Source organism: Scylla paramamosain, chromosome 47 (assembly GCF_035594125.1).
Source record: "Scylla paramamosain isolate STU-SP2022 chromosome 47, ASM3559412v1, whole genome shotgun sequence".
Lineage (NCBI taxonomy): Eukaryota > Metazoa > Arthropoda > Malacostraca > Decapoda > Portunidae > Scylla > Scylla paramamosain.
The window spans coordinates 2,459,645-2,479,033 of record NC_087197.1 but is presented as its reverse complement, the minus strand read 5'-3'; the positions used below and the strand labels follow the sequence as shown (position 1 = coordinate 2,479,033).

The following is a 19,389-nucleotide window of genomic DNA, read 5'->3' as shown; positions in this document are numbered from 1 at the left end:
TCCCGTGGCAGGGATATTGAGAACGTGGTGAGCAGCAGAGGCTGGACATGAATTTGGGTCACACGCACAATGACTGGTGGAAATTACATGGCTGTGCTACCATTGCTGCTACGGTCTCCTGCTGCTGATAAATGTAATGATCCTACTACTACTACTACTACTACTACTACTACTACTACTACTACTACATTACTGACCTCCACTACCACAACAAGAATATCACTAACTTTTACATTTTCTTTACATAAATTCATCCAATCTCCAACCCAAGAGAGAGAGAGAGAGAGAGAGAGAGAGAGATGATGTTGCAGGTGACTCAGGATTTCTCTTGAGTCAGGCCCTTAGAACGGTAAAACAAACAGTATACATCTCACCCCGTATTCTCTCCAGGAAGTCCTACGCTGCCTCTCTCATCATCCGTCCCTCTACACAGTCTCAGCAACAACATCATCCATTCCCTTCCTGTTTTATCCATTCTTTCGTTATTTCTATTATACCCTAGATCAATCAGAATCACTAGCATCTTTTCTGCTATCGCTCTCATACCTCTCACATCAACGCCCCATATTCTACTATCTCATACTTTATAACTCGAAATAGCAACAAAAATAAAAGAAAATACCAAGTCGACACATATATTTGGGCTTATTCTTCCGTCAGATATCCCAAAACAACAATAATAACACATGTCTCGTTAAAAACACGTAAACTCACCACCATCATCATCATCAGGTGGCAACGCGGGACCCAGACCGAGACCCAGGGACTCAGACAGACTGGTGTCAAAATGGCGGGAGCTTGGCGGCGTGCGGTCCCTTAAAAAAACCCCACAGAACCCCACATAGGACCCTGGCACTAAGATACCCGGTGCAGGAGGGGAGAGAAGGATACTAGGAACAAGATGGCGGGTCAGTTCACGAGCGAGATCCTCAAGATATGCGTGGGTCAGATTTGCCAGAGCATCGGGTACCAGGGAGTTTTCAGCACGCCCCTGGAGGTGTTGACTGACTTGCTGCACCGCTACCTCACTGAGCTCTGCCGCCTCACGCACAGATACACGGAGCACTGTAAGTAGGGGGGGGGGGCGTGGGGCTGGGGGTTACCTGGGGGGTGTGTTAGTTAAGTGTCATTAAGTTACGCTAAGTTAGGGGTCATGTGGGGGGTACTAGGGGGTGTTGTTGGTTAATGAGGTTGTTAGGTTTGGGTTGTTTATTTGTGTTTTTGTTTTACTAGGTTACGTTAGGGTAGTACTGGTTGTTGGGGGTGAGGGTGGGGGGTACTGGGAGGGGCGGCAGGTTGTTTTGTTATTGTTAAACTAGTGTTGTTGTTGTTGTTGTTGTTGTTGTTGTTGTTGTTGTTGTTGTTGAGTTGATATGGGTAAAAATTTTCTAATGGGATGGAAAGATTATTATTATTATTATTGTTATTATTATTATTATTATTATTATTATTATTATTATTATTATTATTATTATTATTTTTATTCTTTTGTGGTTAGGGGGTGTGGGGTGTGTTGATGGGGTTGTTGGGTTAGATAGTTGTTGTTGTTGTTGTTGTTGTTGTTGTTGTTGTTGATAGGTAATGTCGTCTAACCTAACTCACTTGTATGTCGGTTAGTTACTGGTCTTGTTATTGTTATTACTGAATTTCATGAAGCTTAAGTTTGAAATGATATAATCTTGTCTTGTTATAAGCAGTATCTTCACAACATTATTTAACTTCATTTCTTTTTTTTTTTCTTATTTTTTATTATACATCTTTTATTTATTTTTCATGTATATTTAAAGAAATTAATGTTTTTTTTTCTCTCCTCCTCCTCCTCCTCCTCCTCCTCCTCCTCCTCCTCCTCCTCCTCCTCCTCCTCCTCCTCCTCCTCCTCGACAAACAGTTGGCCGCACAGAGCCGTCCCTGGATGACCTCGGCCTGGCTTTCATGGACATGGGGATCTCTGTGCCCGAACTGGAGGACTATTTCAGCAACGTGGACTGCCCCCCCTTCCCCCATCCCCTTCCTGCCCTTCCTGTGACTCGTCCCTCCAACCTCAACTTTCTCAAGCCCGGTGCCAGGGAGATCCTGTCGCGCCCTATACATATTCACGAGCACCTACCCCCGATGTACCCAGAGAAGGAAGGTGTGTGTGTGTGTGTGTGTGTGTGTGAAGGAGAGAGAGAGTGGATGGGTGTGTGAGTGAGTGTGGGAGAGAGTGAGTGGTATCTTGTTGTGTTGGTCTTGTTGTGATTAGGTTTAGTTAGATAAGATTACATTATGATTAGATTACATTTCATTAGATTAAGTTAAGATTTTACTATATTAGGTTAGGTTTGATGGAGTTAGGGGTTATGTTAAAGGTAGATTAAAGTTAAGATAGGTTGGATCATATTAGGTTAAGTTAGGTTAGATAAGATTGGGTTAAGTTAGATTAGGTTAGATCAGTCTAGGTTAAGTTAGGGTTAGATTGGTTTAAGTTAGGTTAGGTTAGGTCAGATTAAGGTCAAGTTAGAATATGTTAGTTTAAGTTAAATAAGGATAGTTTAGCTCAGGATGTGTCACTAAGTAAGGTCAGGTTAGGTTAGTAAGATTAAGTCTAAGTTAGGATATGTCATTTTAAGTTAGAATAAGTTAGGTTAATTTTTATTAGGATAGGTTAGGTTTATACTAGGTTAGGTTATGTTAGTTTATGTTAGGTTAGGTTAGGTTAGGTTAGATTGGATGAACAGTGGACAGACAACAAACATATCCCACTGACACACTCCACCACCCACAGAGGAGGAGGTGGATGTGAAGGTGAATGCTGGCCTGGAAGACGGGGGAATGGGGGATGCTACCTCCCCAACCCTGTCCCCCCAGCCAGCACTCAAGAGGCCGGCTGACTCAGAAGTGTCCCCTGCCAAGAAGCCAAAGTGAGTGGTGTGGAAGTGATGGTGAAGCTCAGGTGGAAATAAGTGATGTGGTGGTGATGTGGTGGTTGTGGTGGTGATATAGTGATGTAGTAATGATGATAAAGTTTTATTTTATCATTAGAACCATAAAAACGCCTTTGAAAACCCCAGTAACTTCCACTACAGCCTGTTACACTGTCACAAGAACCATGAAAACACCTTTGAAAACCCCAGTAACTTCCACTACAGCCTGTTACACTGTCACAAGAACCATGAAAACACCCTTGAAAACACCTCTTATCTTTACCTATTAGTCAGTGTACCCATTTCTATATCTAACCATCTATACATCAACCTCTGACCATTTTTTTTAAGAGGGACTTTTTGGGGAGGTCTTTTATTGAACTCCTTTTATTACCCTTGGCCATTACCCCTCTTACATAATGAAAAAAATGTTATGACCTTTGAACTCTCCCACAGGTTCTCTCTGGATGATGAGGGTCAGCCAGTGAGGGAGATCGTCAGTGTTATGATGACCACATCCGGCTTCATTTCATCTGCCCGGGAGGGGAAGCTGCCCGAGGCGTGCTGTCCTGACATCCCCATGGCCGCCCCGCGCAGCACCTCCCCCTCCACTGTGGGCAAGAAGAAACTGACCGTGGAGAAGCTGATCCGCCAGAAGAACAGTCAGGTGGGGTTGGGCGGGGCGCGGAGCTGTCTAGCACGGCCGCCCCGCCCCAACAAGGTGAAGGGGAACAAGGACAGGGTCATTGGGAAGGGCCTCAAGATTCCCAAACTGCCATCACGCCCCCTGTCGCTCCCCAAGGGGGCTCCTCCAGGGTCCTCCCCCTTGCCGCCTAAGCTCAAGATGCCCCTGCTCAAGCCTGCCGCCCCTAAGCCCCCCAAGATACCATCACCCAAGCCATCCGCGCCCCCCAAGTCAGCCTCCACTCCCAAGGTCCTGCCACCCAAGACCAGCCAGTCCCCGCACCCACAGACCCCCAAGTCAGCGTCCCCCAAGATCAAGGTTCCCAAGCCGCCCCGGACCCCCAAGGCGGAGGGGAAGGCGAAGGGGAAGCCACGGGACGGGGAAAAGGAGGGGGAGGGTGCGGGCAGTGGGAAGAAGGTGAAGAAGGAGAAGGAGGGGAGCAAGAAGGAAGGGAAGAAGGAGAGCAAGAAGGACAAGGATGGGGTGAAGCGCAGCAAGGAGGCACGGCGCGACAAGGAGGGCCGCAAGGAGGGCACCAAGGAGACCAAGAAGGAGAAGGAGATGAAGAAAGAAAGGGACCGGGAGAGGGAGAGGGAGCTCATCATTGCCCTGGCCTCCTCCTCCGCCGTCACTGTCACCTCCATCCCTGCCCCCACCAAGGCCCCCGACTCCCTGCTGCCCCCCGGCCCAGAGAAGGCTGAGGGCAAGTCCAAGCTCAGCATCTTCAAGAAGATCAAGAACAAGGACGCTCGGGAGGACCGCGAGGCCCCCGGCCCCGGCCCCGGCCCTAACCTGCCCCCTGCCCCAGCCCAGCCCTCCAGGGACAGCTCCCCTGACCTCATGATTGATGAGACACCTGGACGGGGCCAGCGCCGCCCCCCTGAGGAGCCGCCCCCTGAGGCCCCACCCCCACCACCACCACCCCCAGAGGAGGTGCCACGGTCCCCGGCTGACTACCCTCCCTACCAGGAGGACCTGTCGCCCCCCACCACGCCCTCCACACCCCGCACCCCAGAGGTGCCCTCCCACCTGCCGCCCCACCGGTCCCCAGAGAAGCGGCGGGGCCGGGACAAGGGGCGGGAGAAGCGGCCCCGCAAGGACCGGTCCAAGTCCCCCAAGGGCGGCCCCTTCAGCCCTGGTCCCCGGGACGTGGGGGAGCCAGACCCCCCAGAGCGCCCCAAGACCCCCGAAGTGGGGCTACCCATGGAGGACATGGGGGTGCCCCCTGGTGCCCCATTCCTGCCTGCCTTCCCCACTGCCCCGGGCTTCATTCCCCCCTTCTCCAGATTCCCCTTCCTGCCCCCATTTGGTGGGCCTCCCCCCCGGCCTGGCATGGTGCCGCCACTGCCTGACCTGCGCCTGCCGCCCCACCACCCCTTCATGCCACGGCCGCCCCTCAAGCGCCCGCTGGAGGAAGACCGCCTCAGCAATGTGGAGGACGGCGACCACCTGGAGCGTCCCCCCACACCCCGCCACCCCCGAGAAGGCAGCCCTCTCATGATACGAGGCCACGGCTCCCCCATGCGCTCCCCATCCCCCTCCACACCCCCCCGTCCCCGCACCCCTGCCCACCACTCCCCACCACCCCAGGCCCCGCCTCGCCCCCACCCGCGCCCCGACAAGCCGGAGAAGACTGAGAAAGAGAAGGTGAGTGGTGAACATTGTCACCAGCTGCTGTCCTCCCCCTGCCCCGTCACCAGGACTGTTGTCACTGCTGCAATGATGGCCAGGCAGCCTCTCTCTGGGCTTGCCATTGATGACATTCACTACTTGTTCAGCTATTATTACAGTAATGAAACGCCCTTCAAAACACCAGTAACTTCCACTACAGCTGGCAGACTATCACTGGAACCAACAAGACTCCATTAACTATTCTTAGAACCTGTCAAACCATCACTAGTCCTGTTAAACCATCACTAGAACCATAAAAACACCCTTGAAGACCCCAGTAACTTCTGCTAGACCCTTTTAAAGTACCACTAGAACCTTGAAAACCCCAGTAACTTCCACTAGAACCATAAAAACACCTTTGAAAACCCCACTAACTTCCAATAGCCCACTGACGAAACTTTTGTCTCTCTCTCCATCTCCCCCAGAAAAAGGAGCATAAGAAGGAGAAGAAAGAGAAGGAGAAGGAGAAGGAGAAAGTGAAGAAGAAGAAGGACAAGAAGGACAAGGAAAAGGAGAAGGACAAATCCGATAAGAGGAAGGAGAAGGAGAAACTTAAGCAGGAAAAGAAGGAGAAGAAGGTGAAGAGGGAGAAGGAGGAGGGTGGGGAGGGGCCCAAGATAACCATGAAGTTGCCGAGCCCTACCACCAGTGATGCCCCCCCACCCACCACCCCCAAGCTGTGAGTACCCCCTCCACCTCCTGCCCCTGCTGAGAGAGAGAGAGAGAGAGAGAGAGAGAGAGAGAGAGAGAGAGAGAGAGAGAGAGAGAAAAAGAGAGACAGAGAGAGAGAGAGAGAGACAGAGAGAGAGAGAGAGAGACGGGGAGAGAGAGAGAGAGTAATGTTGAGGAAGAGAGTAACAGATTAACATTGATTTAGAGAGAGAGAGAGAGAGAGACTGAATAACACTGATTTGGGAAGGTAGAGAATGAATGAATGAGAGAGAGAGAGAGAGAGAGAGAGAGAGATAGAGAGAGAGAAATAAAAAACAAATAAATTACCTCATACACAATTTGCTCTACAGTATGCATATATGTATGTATGTAGGTATGTATGAATGAATGAATAGACATAGTGTATACATCTTATTGCCATTATTCATACACTTAATACATGGAGTGACAGTATATGTATGAATGTATGTATGTGCGTGTGTCTGTGTGTGTATATGAGATTAGTAAGGGAATATGAGACAGTATTAGTAGTAGTAATAGTAGTAGTAGTATACCTTATCATACATAGATTCATACACTCCCCATAGTCATCATTAGGTTATTATGAGTTATAGTGTCAATAATGTAAAGATGTAGTTCGCCAAGCAGTATTCATTTGTATGTGATTAATCTCCTTTGTTGTCTCCCTCCCTTGTCAGGTCACCATTTTATGTCTTAGTTTGTTCATCTGTGTTAGGTTAGGTTAGGTTTGTCTGGATTAGGTTAGATTAGGTTAAGTTTGTTTAGGTTAGGTTAGGTTAAGTTTGTCTAGGTTAGGTTAGGTTTGTCAAAGTTTGGTTGTTAGGTTAAGTTAGGTTAGGTTAAGTTTGTCTAGGTTAGGTTAGGTTTGTCAAAGTTTTGTTAGGTTAGGTTAAGTTTGTCTAGGTTAGGCTAAGTTTGCCTAGGTTAGGTTAGGTTAAACCTTTGTTTTATTTGATTTAGTTAACTTAGGTTCATTAATAATTTCCCATAATTGACGTTCTTTGTTGGGTTAGGTTACATTAGATTGGTTCAGTCAGGTTATTTGATTTAGTTAACATAGGTTCACTTAGATCAGTTCCCCCATTTATTCATTAGTTCTCCCATTAATTCGTGTCTTGAACATTGGGTTAAGTCACATGAGGTCCTTAATTTTTGTATTTATTATTTGGTTAGGTTAGTTTCCCATTAATTCATATGCTGTGTGTTGGGTCAGGTTAGGTTAGATTAGTCACCCATTAATTCATGTCTTTAATATTGGTCTAGATCACATGAGGTCCTTAATTTGTATATTTATTGTTTGGTTAGGTTAGTATCCCCATTAATTCATGTGTTGTATCTCGGGTCAGGTTAGGTTACATAGTCCCCCATTAATTCATGTCTAAGATTTGGTTAAAACACACGAGGTCTTAAATTTGTGTGTTTCATGTTGGATTAAGTCAGTTCAGTAGGTTAGGTTCACTTAAATTAGCTCCCATTAATTTTAGTTCCTTAATTTGTGTGTTCTGTGTTGGGTTAGGTGACATGAGGTGAGGTGAGGCTAGGTCCCTGTGTCCCGTGTCCCTGTGTTGTTGTCTGATGTTTGTCTCCACCACCTGTTTTCCCTCTCCAGCGTCAGACCAGGAAAGACCAGAATTACTCGGTCCTCCTTCAAGTTACAGCAAAACAGAGGTCATACTAACAGGAAATAAAAGAGAATGGAATTATAGAAATCTAGAGAGAGAGAGAGGGAGAGAGTGACAGACCAAAATAGCTCGGTCCTGCCTCAAGTAATAGAAAAACAGAGATCACAGAAAATAAGGTCACAGTAACAAACAATAAGAGACCAGAATTATAGAAAATGAGAGAGAGAGAGAGACAGAGAGAGAGAGAGAGAGAGAGAATGGTCCTCTTCTCCTCCTCCTCCTCCTCCTCTTTGCTGAGTGCAGGAAAATAAACTCAGCACACATATACTTAAACACAAACTGACAATCATAAACATAACAAAAAAAAAAGAAGTAAAATAAAAAAAATAAATAAAGATAAAATAGAATAAAAAAAATAGAAAATGAAATAGATAAATAATTATAAGTGAAGTATTCCTTTTAATGATCTCAACAAGTGCAGTATTTATTTATTTTTCTACCGTATTAAGCATTTATTAGCAACAGTAGCTTTATGAAGTAATCTATATTTTATACCGCACAAAAAAAGAAAAGAAAAAGAAATTCATAAATATATATTTTAAACTATTTATAATAACTAGTAATAGTATTCTAAACCTGACTATATTTATACACACACTAGTATACGTAAGGAAGAGCGAAGAATCATATGCAGTCCGTCTTGCATAGCCTTAGTTACCCCCTCCCCACACACACACACACACACACACACACACACACACACACACACACACACACACAAATGGAATGAACTCAGTGAAGACGTGAATGCCGAAACTGTCCATGCTTTTAAGGCCAAACTGGGTAGATATAGAGACGGGATACTACCCTTCCCTTCCGTAAACCACAGCTAGGTAAACACACAGCACCACACTCACCAAGCCTTTCCTAGCCTGCTTCAGAGACCTATATTCTGAGACAGTTCTGACCACACCTACTTTATAAAGGCTGTAGTTGAAGTGACACAGGTTTGTAAGGGTGTTTCTATGATTCTAGTGACAGATTAATAAGATTTCTGCATTATCAACCAGGGAAACACTCGTGAGAACCTGGTTTATCATCTCTTTGGCCTTTGTAAGTGGTCATGGTGAGAGAGCATTGTTTCTGAATATGGGGCAAAGAGGGGCAAGGTGTTAGTACTCATTGGCACTGTATTGTGGGTGGTGGTGTGTGGGAAACCCTTGATTAGAGAGAGAGAGAAGGAGAGATTGAAGTTTTAATGAGTAAGGCTATAATGTAAGACAGTAATGGTGATAAAAGGAACCAAATGAGAAAGAGAGAGAAGTAGTGATGATAATGGGTGAAATGAGAGAGATGGAGATGTCAAGAGAGATGATATAAACGACAAGAACCAAATGAGATTATGAGAGCAAGAGAGAGAGAGAGTGAAAGCCAACAGCGATAGAAGAACAGAAAGAGAGAAAGTAAGAAAATGAGAGACAGAGGAGCAATGATAATAACATGACCCAGACAAGAGAAAATAGAGGTATTGAAAAGTCAACAGGGACAAGAAAGAGAGAAAGAATTATAAGAAGAACCAAAATAAAAGAGATTATGAAATAGAGAGAGAGAGAGAGCAAGGAAAAGAGAAACAAGAACAACAACAACAACAACAACCACCACCAATTAAAAGATTATGAGAAAGAGAGAGAAAAAATGAAAATCAACAAGAAAAACAGAGAGATAAAGAAGGAGAGAGGAATAAAAAACAGAAACCAAATAAATGAGATTATAAGATAGAGAAAGAAAGAGAATGGAAGTCAACAAGAAAAACAAAGGGAAAAAAACAATAACAAATAAGAGAAATAATGAGACAGAGAAAGAGAGAGAATGGAAGTCAACAAGAAAAACAAAGAAAGAGAAAAACAACAACAACAACAACAACAGAAACCAAATAAGAGAGATTATCAGATAGAGAGAAAGAGAAAGAAAATGAAAATTGATAAGAAAACAAAGAAAGAGAGAGAAAAAAAACAATAACAACAGAGACAAAGAATGAAAATTGACAAGAAAACAAAGAAAGAGAGAGAGAGAGAGAGAAAAACAAAATAAGAAAGATTATGAGAGAGAGAGAGAGAGAGAGAGAGAGAGAGAGAGAGAGAGAGAGAGAGAGAGAGAGAGAGAGAGAGAGAGAGAGAGAGAGAGAGAGAAACAATGAAAACCAGCAACAAGAAAAAAAGAGAGAGACAGAGAAAGAGAGAGAGAGAAACACACAACAGGAGGCCTTTCAGAGCACCTCAGCGCCCACACTCCTCTTGGAACCAATCGACGCACTGGTAAACAAACCCCCCTCGTTTTTTTTTGCACCTGTTGCCCAGTCGTGAACCTCGTAGAGTAAACACGGCTGTCTGTCTCCTGCCGGTGCCCTCTGTGATCCCTTTCTGTGCCCCAGCTAAGCGTTCCTGCCAATTGAGGCGAGGTTGTGTTCTTAGTCCTGGCTTTTTCACAGGCTGTCATGGGCTTTGTTTTGGATTTTCAAGGGTGTTTCTTTTCGGTTCTGGTGTAAAGGTAATAGGAGAGAGAGATAGAGAGATAGAGGAAATTATGTTAATGTATTTTGAATGAGGTTTTCTTGGCGTACTAAGGAATTGAATACAAGATAAATGGTGCAAAAAAGATGAAGGAAAACGTATCTGTCAAAATAATAATAGTAATAGTAATAATAATAAAAATAATGATGATGATGATGATGGGCATTCCTTGGTAGGGATTTTCAAGGGTGTTTTCATGATTCTAGTAGTAGTTTAATTACCTTTACGTATATTTTTCGGGGTATTTTCAAGGTTGTCTTCATAGTTGTAGTGGTATGTCAACAAATGATAATGATAGTTTAGTGGATGGTTTTCATGGATATTCTCAGGATTCTTGTGATAGTTTAACAGGTTCATTAGTGTTTCCTTGGCTTTTTTTAAAGGGTGTTTTTTTGTGATTCTAGTTTGACACCATTATGAGCATGAGTAACAGGCTGTAATGGAAGGAATTGGGGTTTTTAGGGGTGTTTTCAGTATTGTAGTGGTAGTTTAATTGATTATAATGAAAGGCATTGGGGTTTTTACGGGTGTTTTCATTGTTGTAGTGGTAGTTTAATAGGTTGTAATGGAAGTAATTGAGGTTTCTGGAGGTAGTTTAACATTTTGTAATGAAGCAATAGGTTTTCAGTGAGTTCCGCAATTCTAGTGTCAGTGGATGGGCAAACAAACACTAGAGGCTGTTAATCATATTTCCAACAATGTTTCTTGCAACTTAGTGATAGCTGAACAAAACCCGTGCACCAGCAACAAGAAAAACATCCTTTGGGGCCCGACTAACCACCACGGCAGCCTTGGAACAAACAGAGGTGACGGAAAAGGGAACAAAAACAAGAACACAAGCAATAGAAGTGAACCCAAGCAAAGGCATCACTTGCGGGTCTCTTCTGAACCTCAATTACTGGAGTGGCTTGGTGGTGGTACTAAAGGCACGGTGCCTGGTCTGGGGAGGGCAGCCGTCTGAGATCTGGTACATCCGTCGCGCTCCAGGGGTCTTCCTTGCCTCACTCCGGGTCAGGTCTTCACGTTCCTCGCACTCTTCACTCCCTCTGTGTCTGCCGTGCCTCTCACTCACTGCTGCTGACAAAACTTTAACCTGGTGTGAGCCTGAGACATGAAAATGCTAAATTGTGTCTGTATTTTGCTTTTTATTACTGTTATTATTGTTGAGACATTTTGACAAGTTTGAGGTGGAGGTGAAAAGGTATACAGGTGTTATTGGGTGGGTCTATTTCCCCTCTAGTTTTGCTTTTCCTTCTCCCTTTTTTCCCTGAGGAAGTGACAAGAGCCTAGTCAGGAAGTAAACTCTCCCCATAACACCTGTGACTTTTTTCACCTCCACCTCTATTATTACCACTTTTATTCATTCTAGGATATTACCACAGTGCTGTCAAAATAGTCCACCTGTTTTCAGTGCTTTTCATGCATTTCGTAAACCAGTTTTGAGCATTTTCATGCAGCCCTCATACTGTGTTGAAGTTTTCCCAATAGCACCACGTTTCTCATTCATGTGCGTCACGTCCTCATCCCACGCCGAGGTCGCCACTGTGGATTGCTCGGCGGTGCTCTGGCAGGGGAGAGCGATGGCGCAGGGATGAGTGATGCAGAACCCAGGCACTTGCAGGCAGTCTTGTATTTCTTCCTGTCTTTTGTGTCACCCAGGTCATTGAGTTAGCAAGGGACCAAGGGAGGGACCAACAGTGTGTGTGTGTGTGCGTGTGTGTGTGTGTGTGCGTGTGGCTGAGTGTTTGACTAGCACCCTCACCTCCATCCCAGTCACAGTCAGGCCATCCCCCCAGTCCTCCACTCATACAGTACGTCAGGGACCATAAACGTGTGTCTTATGAAGGTGTCAGGACTCTAATGGTTTATTCTAGTTAGCCTGAAAACTGAGGATTTGCATTAAAGACCATGAAAGTACAGGTGTTTTATGAAAGTCTAATCCTAACAGCTTTCTCTGGTTAGCCAAGGAAGATGAAGATATTGAGGGAAAGTTTTATGTGTTAGATGTGTGTGTGTGTGTGTGTGTGTGTGTGTGTGTGTGTGTGTGTGTGTGTGTGTGTGTGTGTGTTGAAATAAGTTAAAGAGAGAAAGTGCTTGTGAAGGTATCTGAGAGAGTGAGTGAGTGAAGGGAGAGAGTATTTGTGAGCGAGTGAATGTGAAAGTGAAGCAAGTTAGAGAGAAAACTGAGATTTTGAAAAGAATGTGGGTGAGTGAGAGTGAGTAAAGAGCGATTAAAAAGGATATTTGTGAAGGAGCGAATATGTGAGAGTAAGAGAAGCAAGTTGAGAGAGAGAGAGAGAGAGAGAGAGAGAGAGAGAGAGAGAGAGAGAGAGAGAGAGAGAGAGAGAGAGAGAGAATATAAAAAGAAGTTATACAAGAGAGTGCATGTGAGAGTGTGAGAGTTCCCCATGCAATAATGCCGTTACTTTGCCCCCTCTGCTAGTCACACACCCTCTGCTGGTATAGGAATAATACCAGCAGTGGGAGGCAGTCAGTATATGAACGTCAAGTATGTATCTTCCCACTGTTTCCCTCAATCGCTTAGGTTACCGTTCCCAGATTCCTCGAGCTTCACTGTCTTAGCTTTCTTGAGGCACCCCCTGGACGTGATTCTGCTTCATAGTGCTTCCCTCATCCTCCTGTGCTCCCCCAAGGCATGTGTCCGCTGTAGTGCTGGTGTGTGGCCTGTCCTTCATCCCTGTTTTGTGTTAATGTCTTGTAGTATTTTGCTTTCTCATTCTGGTTGCCTTCGATGGGCTCTTGTCGTCTCCTGTGGGTGTTCGGATTTTCTGGGGTGTTTTGGCGGTGGTGTGGTTAGTTTAGTGGGTTCTGTCTCCTTGTTTTAGGCTCCAGTGGCTGCTTTTCATGACCCAAGTGGTGTTTTAGTGAAGATTTGATGTTTTTAAGCGTCTGGTAGAAGTTATGGTATTTCAAGGGTGTTTTCATGATTTGAGTGGTAGTTTAGTGAGGGTTCTACATTTTAATGGTGTCTAGTGGAAGATATCATGGTTTTCAAGGCTGTTTTCATTATTTGAGTGGCAGTTTAATGAAGATTATACAATTTTAACTGGCTTTAGTGAAAGATATGGTTTTCAAAGGTATTTTCCTGAATCTAGTGATAGTTTTTCATTAACTCAACACCAAGAGAGAGAGAGGGAAAATAAAAACAACAAGGAGAACTAGTCTAGTCATCTGAGGGGCCTTTAATAACAGTCTTGGTGAGACAGCAAAGCGTTTACAAATAGTCCTTTGTGCCAGCCTGCCGCCTCTCTCCCTCTGTGCTGTGACTCAACACTTCCCTGCTGCCGAGTGTCTTGTGCCTTGGTGGTGCAATGTTTGGGGAGCGTTCTGTCCCTTTGTCCTCCTCCTGTGGCCTCCTTCATCTTTTTTCTTTTCTTTTTCCCAGTTTCTATTTTGTTTGATCCTCTGAAGTGTTTTTATTTATTTATTTATTTATTTTATTTTTTTATTCATTTTATCTGGCTGGTCTCGGTACAAAGAAAATGGTGACTTTTTTTTTTATATATATTTATTTATTTTTATAATTTCAAAGTTTTATCTGTATTTTTCTTGGTTCAGTTTGATGTTAAGTTTGACGTTGGTATCATTTTATTCCTGGCTGGTCTCCACTGTACAAGTTGGATTTTTTTATATTTATTCTTTATCTATTTATTATTTATTTGTTTATTTTATTTTATTTTCTAAGTTTTTATTCTGTATTTGTATCTGTATTTTTCTTGGTTCAGTTTGTGTTTTGTTTCTGTGTTTGGTGCCGTGAAGGAAGGAAAGGTGGTTTGTGTCTGCTGTTTTCTACTTGGCTGGTCTCTGCAGTACAAAGAGTATTTCAAATTATTATTATTATTTTTATTTATTTATTTATTTATTTATTTATTTATTTATTTATTTATTTTATTTTTATTTTTTTGGTGTTATTATTTCAGTTTTATCTATATTTTTTGTATTTCTTTTTCTTTTTTACCTGTCAATTATTATTATTATTTTTTTTTTTACTTTATTTTTTTATCCTTTTCTTTATCATTATCTTATTTTTATCACTTTCCTATTGTTATTTTTGCTTTTGATGATGAATCTCTCTTTTCTCTTCAATCTCAACTAATTTTTTTTTTTTTTTTACACACCTCTCATCATTATCATTTCAAAACCCAGTGCATTCTGGGCATCACCACACATCACAACCAACACACACCAAAACCCTTGCTGATAACACACACACACACACACACACACACTTCATAATCAAGATCACCAATACAATGCCAAGCCACACACTGCTATAGATCACAGTCCACAGTCCAACTCATAGACAGTACACACCTAACCCTTACTAATAACAGCATCCCTTGATATCCACAGTCAAGTCAGACACCCCATGGATACAAAAAACCCTTGGAAGATCATTGTCCCCCTTAAGAACAGCCCCGAAACCCTAAATATTGTTGAAGTAAAGACAAACTGCATGTACACAGTTACAGATAGTTGATTTATATGTTAACTAAGGAAATAAAGAACAAATTGGTGAATCCTGGTAGGCTGTCTCTTGTTGCTGCCTCTCTTAGTTGAGTTTGTGACCGGCAGCAACACACATAAGACTGAAACTGTGGAAACTGAAACTGTGATGAATGAGAGATGATGGTTCTTATGGTAACTGATAACTAATATTCTTGTACGCTTAAAAAACCACTAATACAAAACCACACTTGCCAAACAAATCAACGCAAACAGATTAATACATAAAACCATCCCACAAACAGTACCAAGACAATACAGAACCTTAATATACACAACAAAGATCACTTATACAATACCAAACAAACCAACACAAACAATACATAGAATACTCACCTTGATTGATAACTCACACTCAATTAATTCCACTCTTACATAACATTAACAAGCCACAGTCACCAGCAGGGAAGTGGAGAGATGGCTTGGTTTGGTGACACACTGCCTCCTCTTCCTCCTCCTGCTCCTCCTGCTGTTGGTGCCTCTCCTGGTGTTCACTGTTGTTCGCTGCCCTCTAGATAACATGGCTTGCTGCATCTGTCCCCTGTGCTGCGTTAGAATGGTGCTTCTCAGATTGGCGGAGAAAGAGAAATGGGTTTATGTATTTGTATTTGTTTGTTTGTTTGTTTATTTATTTATTTATTTATTTACTTATTTATTTATTTATTTATTTATTTATTTTTTTTTTTGGAGAATGAAGGATTGTTTATTTATTATTTATTTATTTATTTATTTATTTATTTATTTATTTATTTTTGTCTTCCTGGTTTTGTTTTCAGTTTTGGAGGATGAAGAATGTTTTATTTATTTATTTTTTTTTTTTTGGGTTTTGCAGCTGTATTTTTTTTTTCTTAATTTTTGTTTGTTTTGTTACGGAGAATGAGGATTTTCTTTTTTCTTTTTTTTTGTCTTCAATTTTGTTTTCCTTCACAGAGAATAAGGATTTTTTTTTTCTCTTTATTTTCTTGTTCCTTCAGCTGTAGTTCATTTATTTATTTTTTCCCCTCCCCTCTTTGTTGTCAGTTCTTTTGCTTGTTTTGGCATTATAGTTTCTTTTTATTCAATTTTGCCCTCTTGTGGAAGATGGAGAACACTTTGCTTATCACTTCTTTTGTTATGAAGAATGAAGAACACGGGATTGTCTTTTAATTCCAGCTGTTTCTTCTGTTCTTTATTGTGAAGAACAGAACATTTCTTTGCTTGTTATATAATTAGTCATTCTTCCTGTTCTGTCTTGTTATGGAGAACGGAGAATGTGGTTACTCTTCATCTCGTAGTTGATAGTTATTGCCACTCTGTTCTCTCTGTGAATGTTTGGAATGATGGAGAATGAAAGAACACCTTCATCTTTGTCATCTTATGATTGTAGTTCATTCTTCTGTTATGTCTACTGGGAATGTTCTGCGTGGTGGACCAGTGGAGGATGTGTTCTTCTGTGTTCATCTGATAATTGTAGATCAAGCATTATTTTGTTACTGGAGGATGATTGTGTTGGTGTAAATGTTCTGTTGATAAAGATTTTGTTGCTTTAAGACTTGTTGATAAAGAATTGTTTATTTATTTATTTATTTTTTTTTAAGTTCTGGTTATGAGAAGTAATTTTGTTGGTTTAATTAAAACTTGAATTATTTTGTTTTTTAAGTTGTGGTAATGAGAAGTAATTTTGTTGATTTAATTTAAGCTTTTGTTGGTAAAGGATGGTTTTATTTTCAAGAGTTGTGTTGATGAAGAATTTTGTTGGTTTAAGACTTGTTGATGAAGATTGATTGTTTTTTAAAAGTTGTATGAATGAAGAATGATTTTGCTAGTTCAGACTTAAATTGATGGAGTGATTGTTTTTTTTTTTATTATGTCAATGAGGAATAGTTTTGTTGGTTTGAGACTTCTAGTTTAAAAGATATGCTAATGAGGAATGATTTTGTTTTTTAAAGTTCTATTGATAAAGAATAATTTTGTTCTAAAGACTCTTGTTAATGAAGAATATTTTTTTGGTCAAACTTCTTATTGATGAAGGATTATTAATTTTGGTTTTACAAAATTATTTAAATGGCGAATGATTTAGTTTAAAAAGTTGCATTGATAAACAGCAATTTTGTTCAGACATATAACAGGTAACTTCATTCTCACCTACACTGAGCTGACAGATTTGTGCAAGAGTTCCTGAAATGATTTACTTTTGGGTAACTTATAAAACTACTGGGATATCTAATTTTCACAGCACAGTGACTCTATATGACAACTTACTGGTAAAAGTACTGGGATATCTCACTTTCACACCATAATGACTGTTTATAATTCCCCAACTTGAAACTGTGTAAATAGCAGTTGCTGCTCCAGGGAAGTCAACCCATATGCTGTGAATTAGATCTGTGATTCCTCAACTTAAAACTGTATGTAATGATTAATGCTCAACACTGTATATTACAATTAGTACAGGGAACTCAACTGTAGTGGATTAGTATACAAGATCACTGGCACAGCATGAAGACAGCTTAGATAACACACCACAGTGGCAGCATATGACACACCACAGTGTACCGTACAGTGAGCCAGGCTGTCCTAACACTGCTAACACTGCCCGCCACACCCCGCAGGGTCATCAAGCCGGTGGTGAAGCACGATGAGCCACCACCTCCGCCACCACCCAGCACGCAGGACGACCAGCCAGGTTCCCCAGAGATAGCCAAGATCTCAGCACTCATCACCCGGCCCCCGCGCAGCCAACAGAAGCGAGCCGAGAGTCCCCCGGCGCTCCCTGTCCTCAAGATCAAGGACGTGCCCAACCCGGTGACCAAGCACAAGGAGGTGAAGGACTCAGGTCACACGCCGGCCAAGGTGAAGGAAGTGCCACCTCTCAAGATCAAGAACCCCACCACCGCGTCCAGCAAGGCGTCCTCCAAGGTTGCCTCGACCGCCCCCAAGCAGTCCGTGGCCAAGCTCCCCACCTCGCCTAAAGCCAGCACGTGCCCCAAACCACCGCCACCGCCACCCACGCCCAAGGCCATCGACGACAAGAAGATCCCAGGTAAAGTGTTCACCTGGCCACACCTGTACAATTGCCTGTATGTCCACCTGTAGCCCTAGACACATGCTCACATTAGATTAGATCAGTTTTTTATTGACCACACCTGTACAAACCTTCCCTTGCCATTTGTGTGTTTTTTTTTTTTTTAATGTTTTTAGTGTTTTGCATAGAAAAGACAGATTGCTTGGTTATATAAGAAGAAACTGCTGGATTAGTAAGATCCATAACATAAAGATGAAGATAGATTGACCAGTTATGTATATAAAACAAAGAAAGAAGCACTACCTTAGTAACACCCACAGTAGAACCAAACAAAAATTGACTCATCCGACCCCAATTATTGACCCAGGAATCAAAAAGCCACGAGAGAAGAAGGAGAAGAAGGAGAAGAAGAAGGACGTGCCCTCGTCATCCTCCAACCCCCTTGTGGGCAGCATTAGCAAGCCAGGGATGGCGGCGTCAGTGACAGGGGAGCCCTCTTACCCTGCCCACTCCCCCATGCCCCTCGTCTCCCCGCCCCTGGACACTCCAAAGCCAAGCAAGAAGCAGGAGCAGAAGGGCACAGGACTCCTAACTGAGACCGTGGGACCCATCGGACACTTTGTGGTACGTAATGACTGTTTGGTTGCTCTCCTAAGGGACTGAGTGTGTTTGGTTGGTGTGTGAAGTAGTTGATCTTTAAAGGTTATTCTTCATATTATTTCATTTAACATTGTTATTTTCTCTCGTTCATTCTTGTCTCGTTCTCCTCAATATTATTTCCAGGTCTTCCCACTGCTTTAACTCTCTCTAACACTATTTTCAGTCTTCAGTCTCCCTCTAACATTCCTCACTTGCTTTTTCCACACTAAAACTGATTATCTGGTCTCCCCACTGGGCCCCAAACTGCCTCCAGCACTTCTCAGTCTTGTATCTCCCTCCAACACTCCTTCTCTGGTCTCCTCTCTGGGCCACTTAACTTCTTTTTCAGTCAGTAGTCTCATTACTGGTCTCCTAATTGCCTCTAACCTTTTTTTTTCAGTCTCTCTAGTCTCTCTACTGATCTCCTAACTGCTTTTTTCATCATCTCTGGTCTCCTAACTGCCTCTAACCCGCTTTTTCAGCCTCTTTGGTCTCCCTACTAGTCTAACTTTCTCCAGCATTCTATTCCAGTCTCTTTGGTCTCCCCACTGCCTGTAACCTTCACTGTACCTCCCTCACTCAACACCACCACCACCACCACCACCACCACCACCACCACCACCACACACAGGGTTATCAAACTATACAATCAAAATACTGAGGCTTTATCTCATTATTAAGTAACATGTATTCACTTTGTACGTGTTCCCTGGCAGGATGACCAGGGGAATGAGGTGTGGATTTGCCCGACGTGTGGCAAGCAGGACGATGGCTCCCCGATGATTGGCTGCGACACCTGCGACGATTGGTACCACTGGTGAGTGTGTGCAGGGCTGCCAATGCCACCACTGCTCTCTCTCTCTCTCTCTCTCTGACTTGGGGTGATGTAATAGTGAGAGAGAATAATAGAGAAAACAAGAGATTAAGAGAAACTGAAAAAGAGGAGAGAAAGAATATTAGAGAGAGAGAGAGAGAGAGAGAGAGAGAGAGAGAATGGAGGAAAGTGATTTAGTGCATTACATAATTGCATGAATTACTTAATAACCCATCTAGTTTGCTTAGTTAATGAGCCAAT

The 19,389-nt window shown here is 42.7% G+C and overlaps 2 protein-coding genes across 7 annotated transcripts in view; one reads left to right on the top strand and one right to left on the bottom strand.

The window, feature by feature from the left end:
- Nucleotides 1-754: 754 nt before the first annotated feature.
- Nucleotides 755-19,389, top strand: part of LOC135094895 (transcription initiation factor TFIID subunit 3-like) — a 20,061-nt gene continuing 1,426 nt past the window's right edge. Inside the window, exons 1-9 of one of the 2 annotated variants that reach the window (XM_063995379.1) lie at nt 755-1,067; nt 1,889-2,131; nt 2,765-2,900; nt 3,360-5,235; nt 5,685-5,938; nt 12,588-12,653; nt 17,263-17,693; nt 18,043-18,299; nt 19,031-19,131. In XM_063995379.1, the coding sequence (XP_063851449.1) occupies nt 902-1,067; nt 1,889-2,131; nt 2,765-2,900; nt 3,360-5,235; nt 5,685-5,938; nt 12,588-12,653; nt 17,263-17,693; nt 18,043-18,299; nt 19,031-19,131 (3,530 nt within the window). In that variant the 5' untranslated portion in view covers nt 755-901. The remainder of the gene's footprint in view (nt 1,068-1,888; nt 2,132-2,764; nt 2,901-3,359; nt 5,236-5,684; nt 5,939-12,587; nt 12,654-17,262; nt 17,694-18,042; nt 18,300-19,030; nt 19,132-19,389) is intronic. The other variant, XM_063995380.1, reaches the window with a different exon arrangement.
- Nucleotides 18,964-19,389, bottom strand: part of LOC135094896 (transport and Golgi organization protein 6 homolog) — a 16,474-nt gene continuing 16,048 nt past the window's right edge. For 3 of the 5 annotated variants that reach the window (XM_063995385.1, XM_063995383.1, XM_063995384.1), the window contains exon 14: nt 18,964-19,110. The gene's annotated coding sequence lies outside the window, so the exon portion shown is untranslated. Of the gene's footprint in view, nt 19,247-19,389 lie in introns of all 5 variants that reach the window. The other 2 variants (XM_063995382.1, XM_063995386.1) reach the window with 2 other exon arrangements.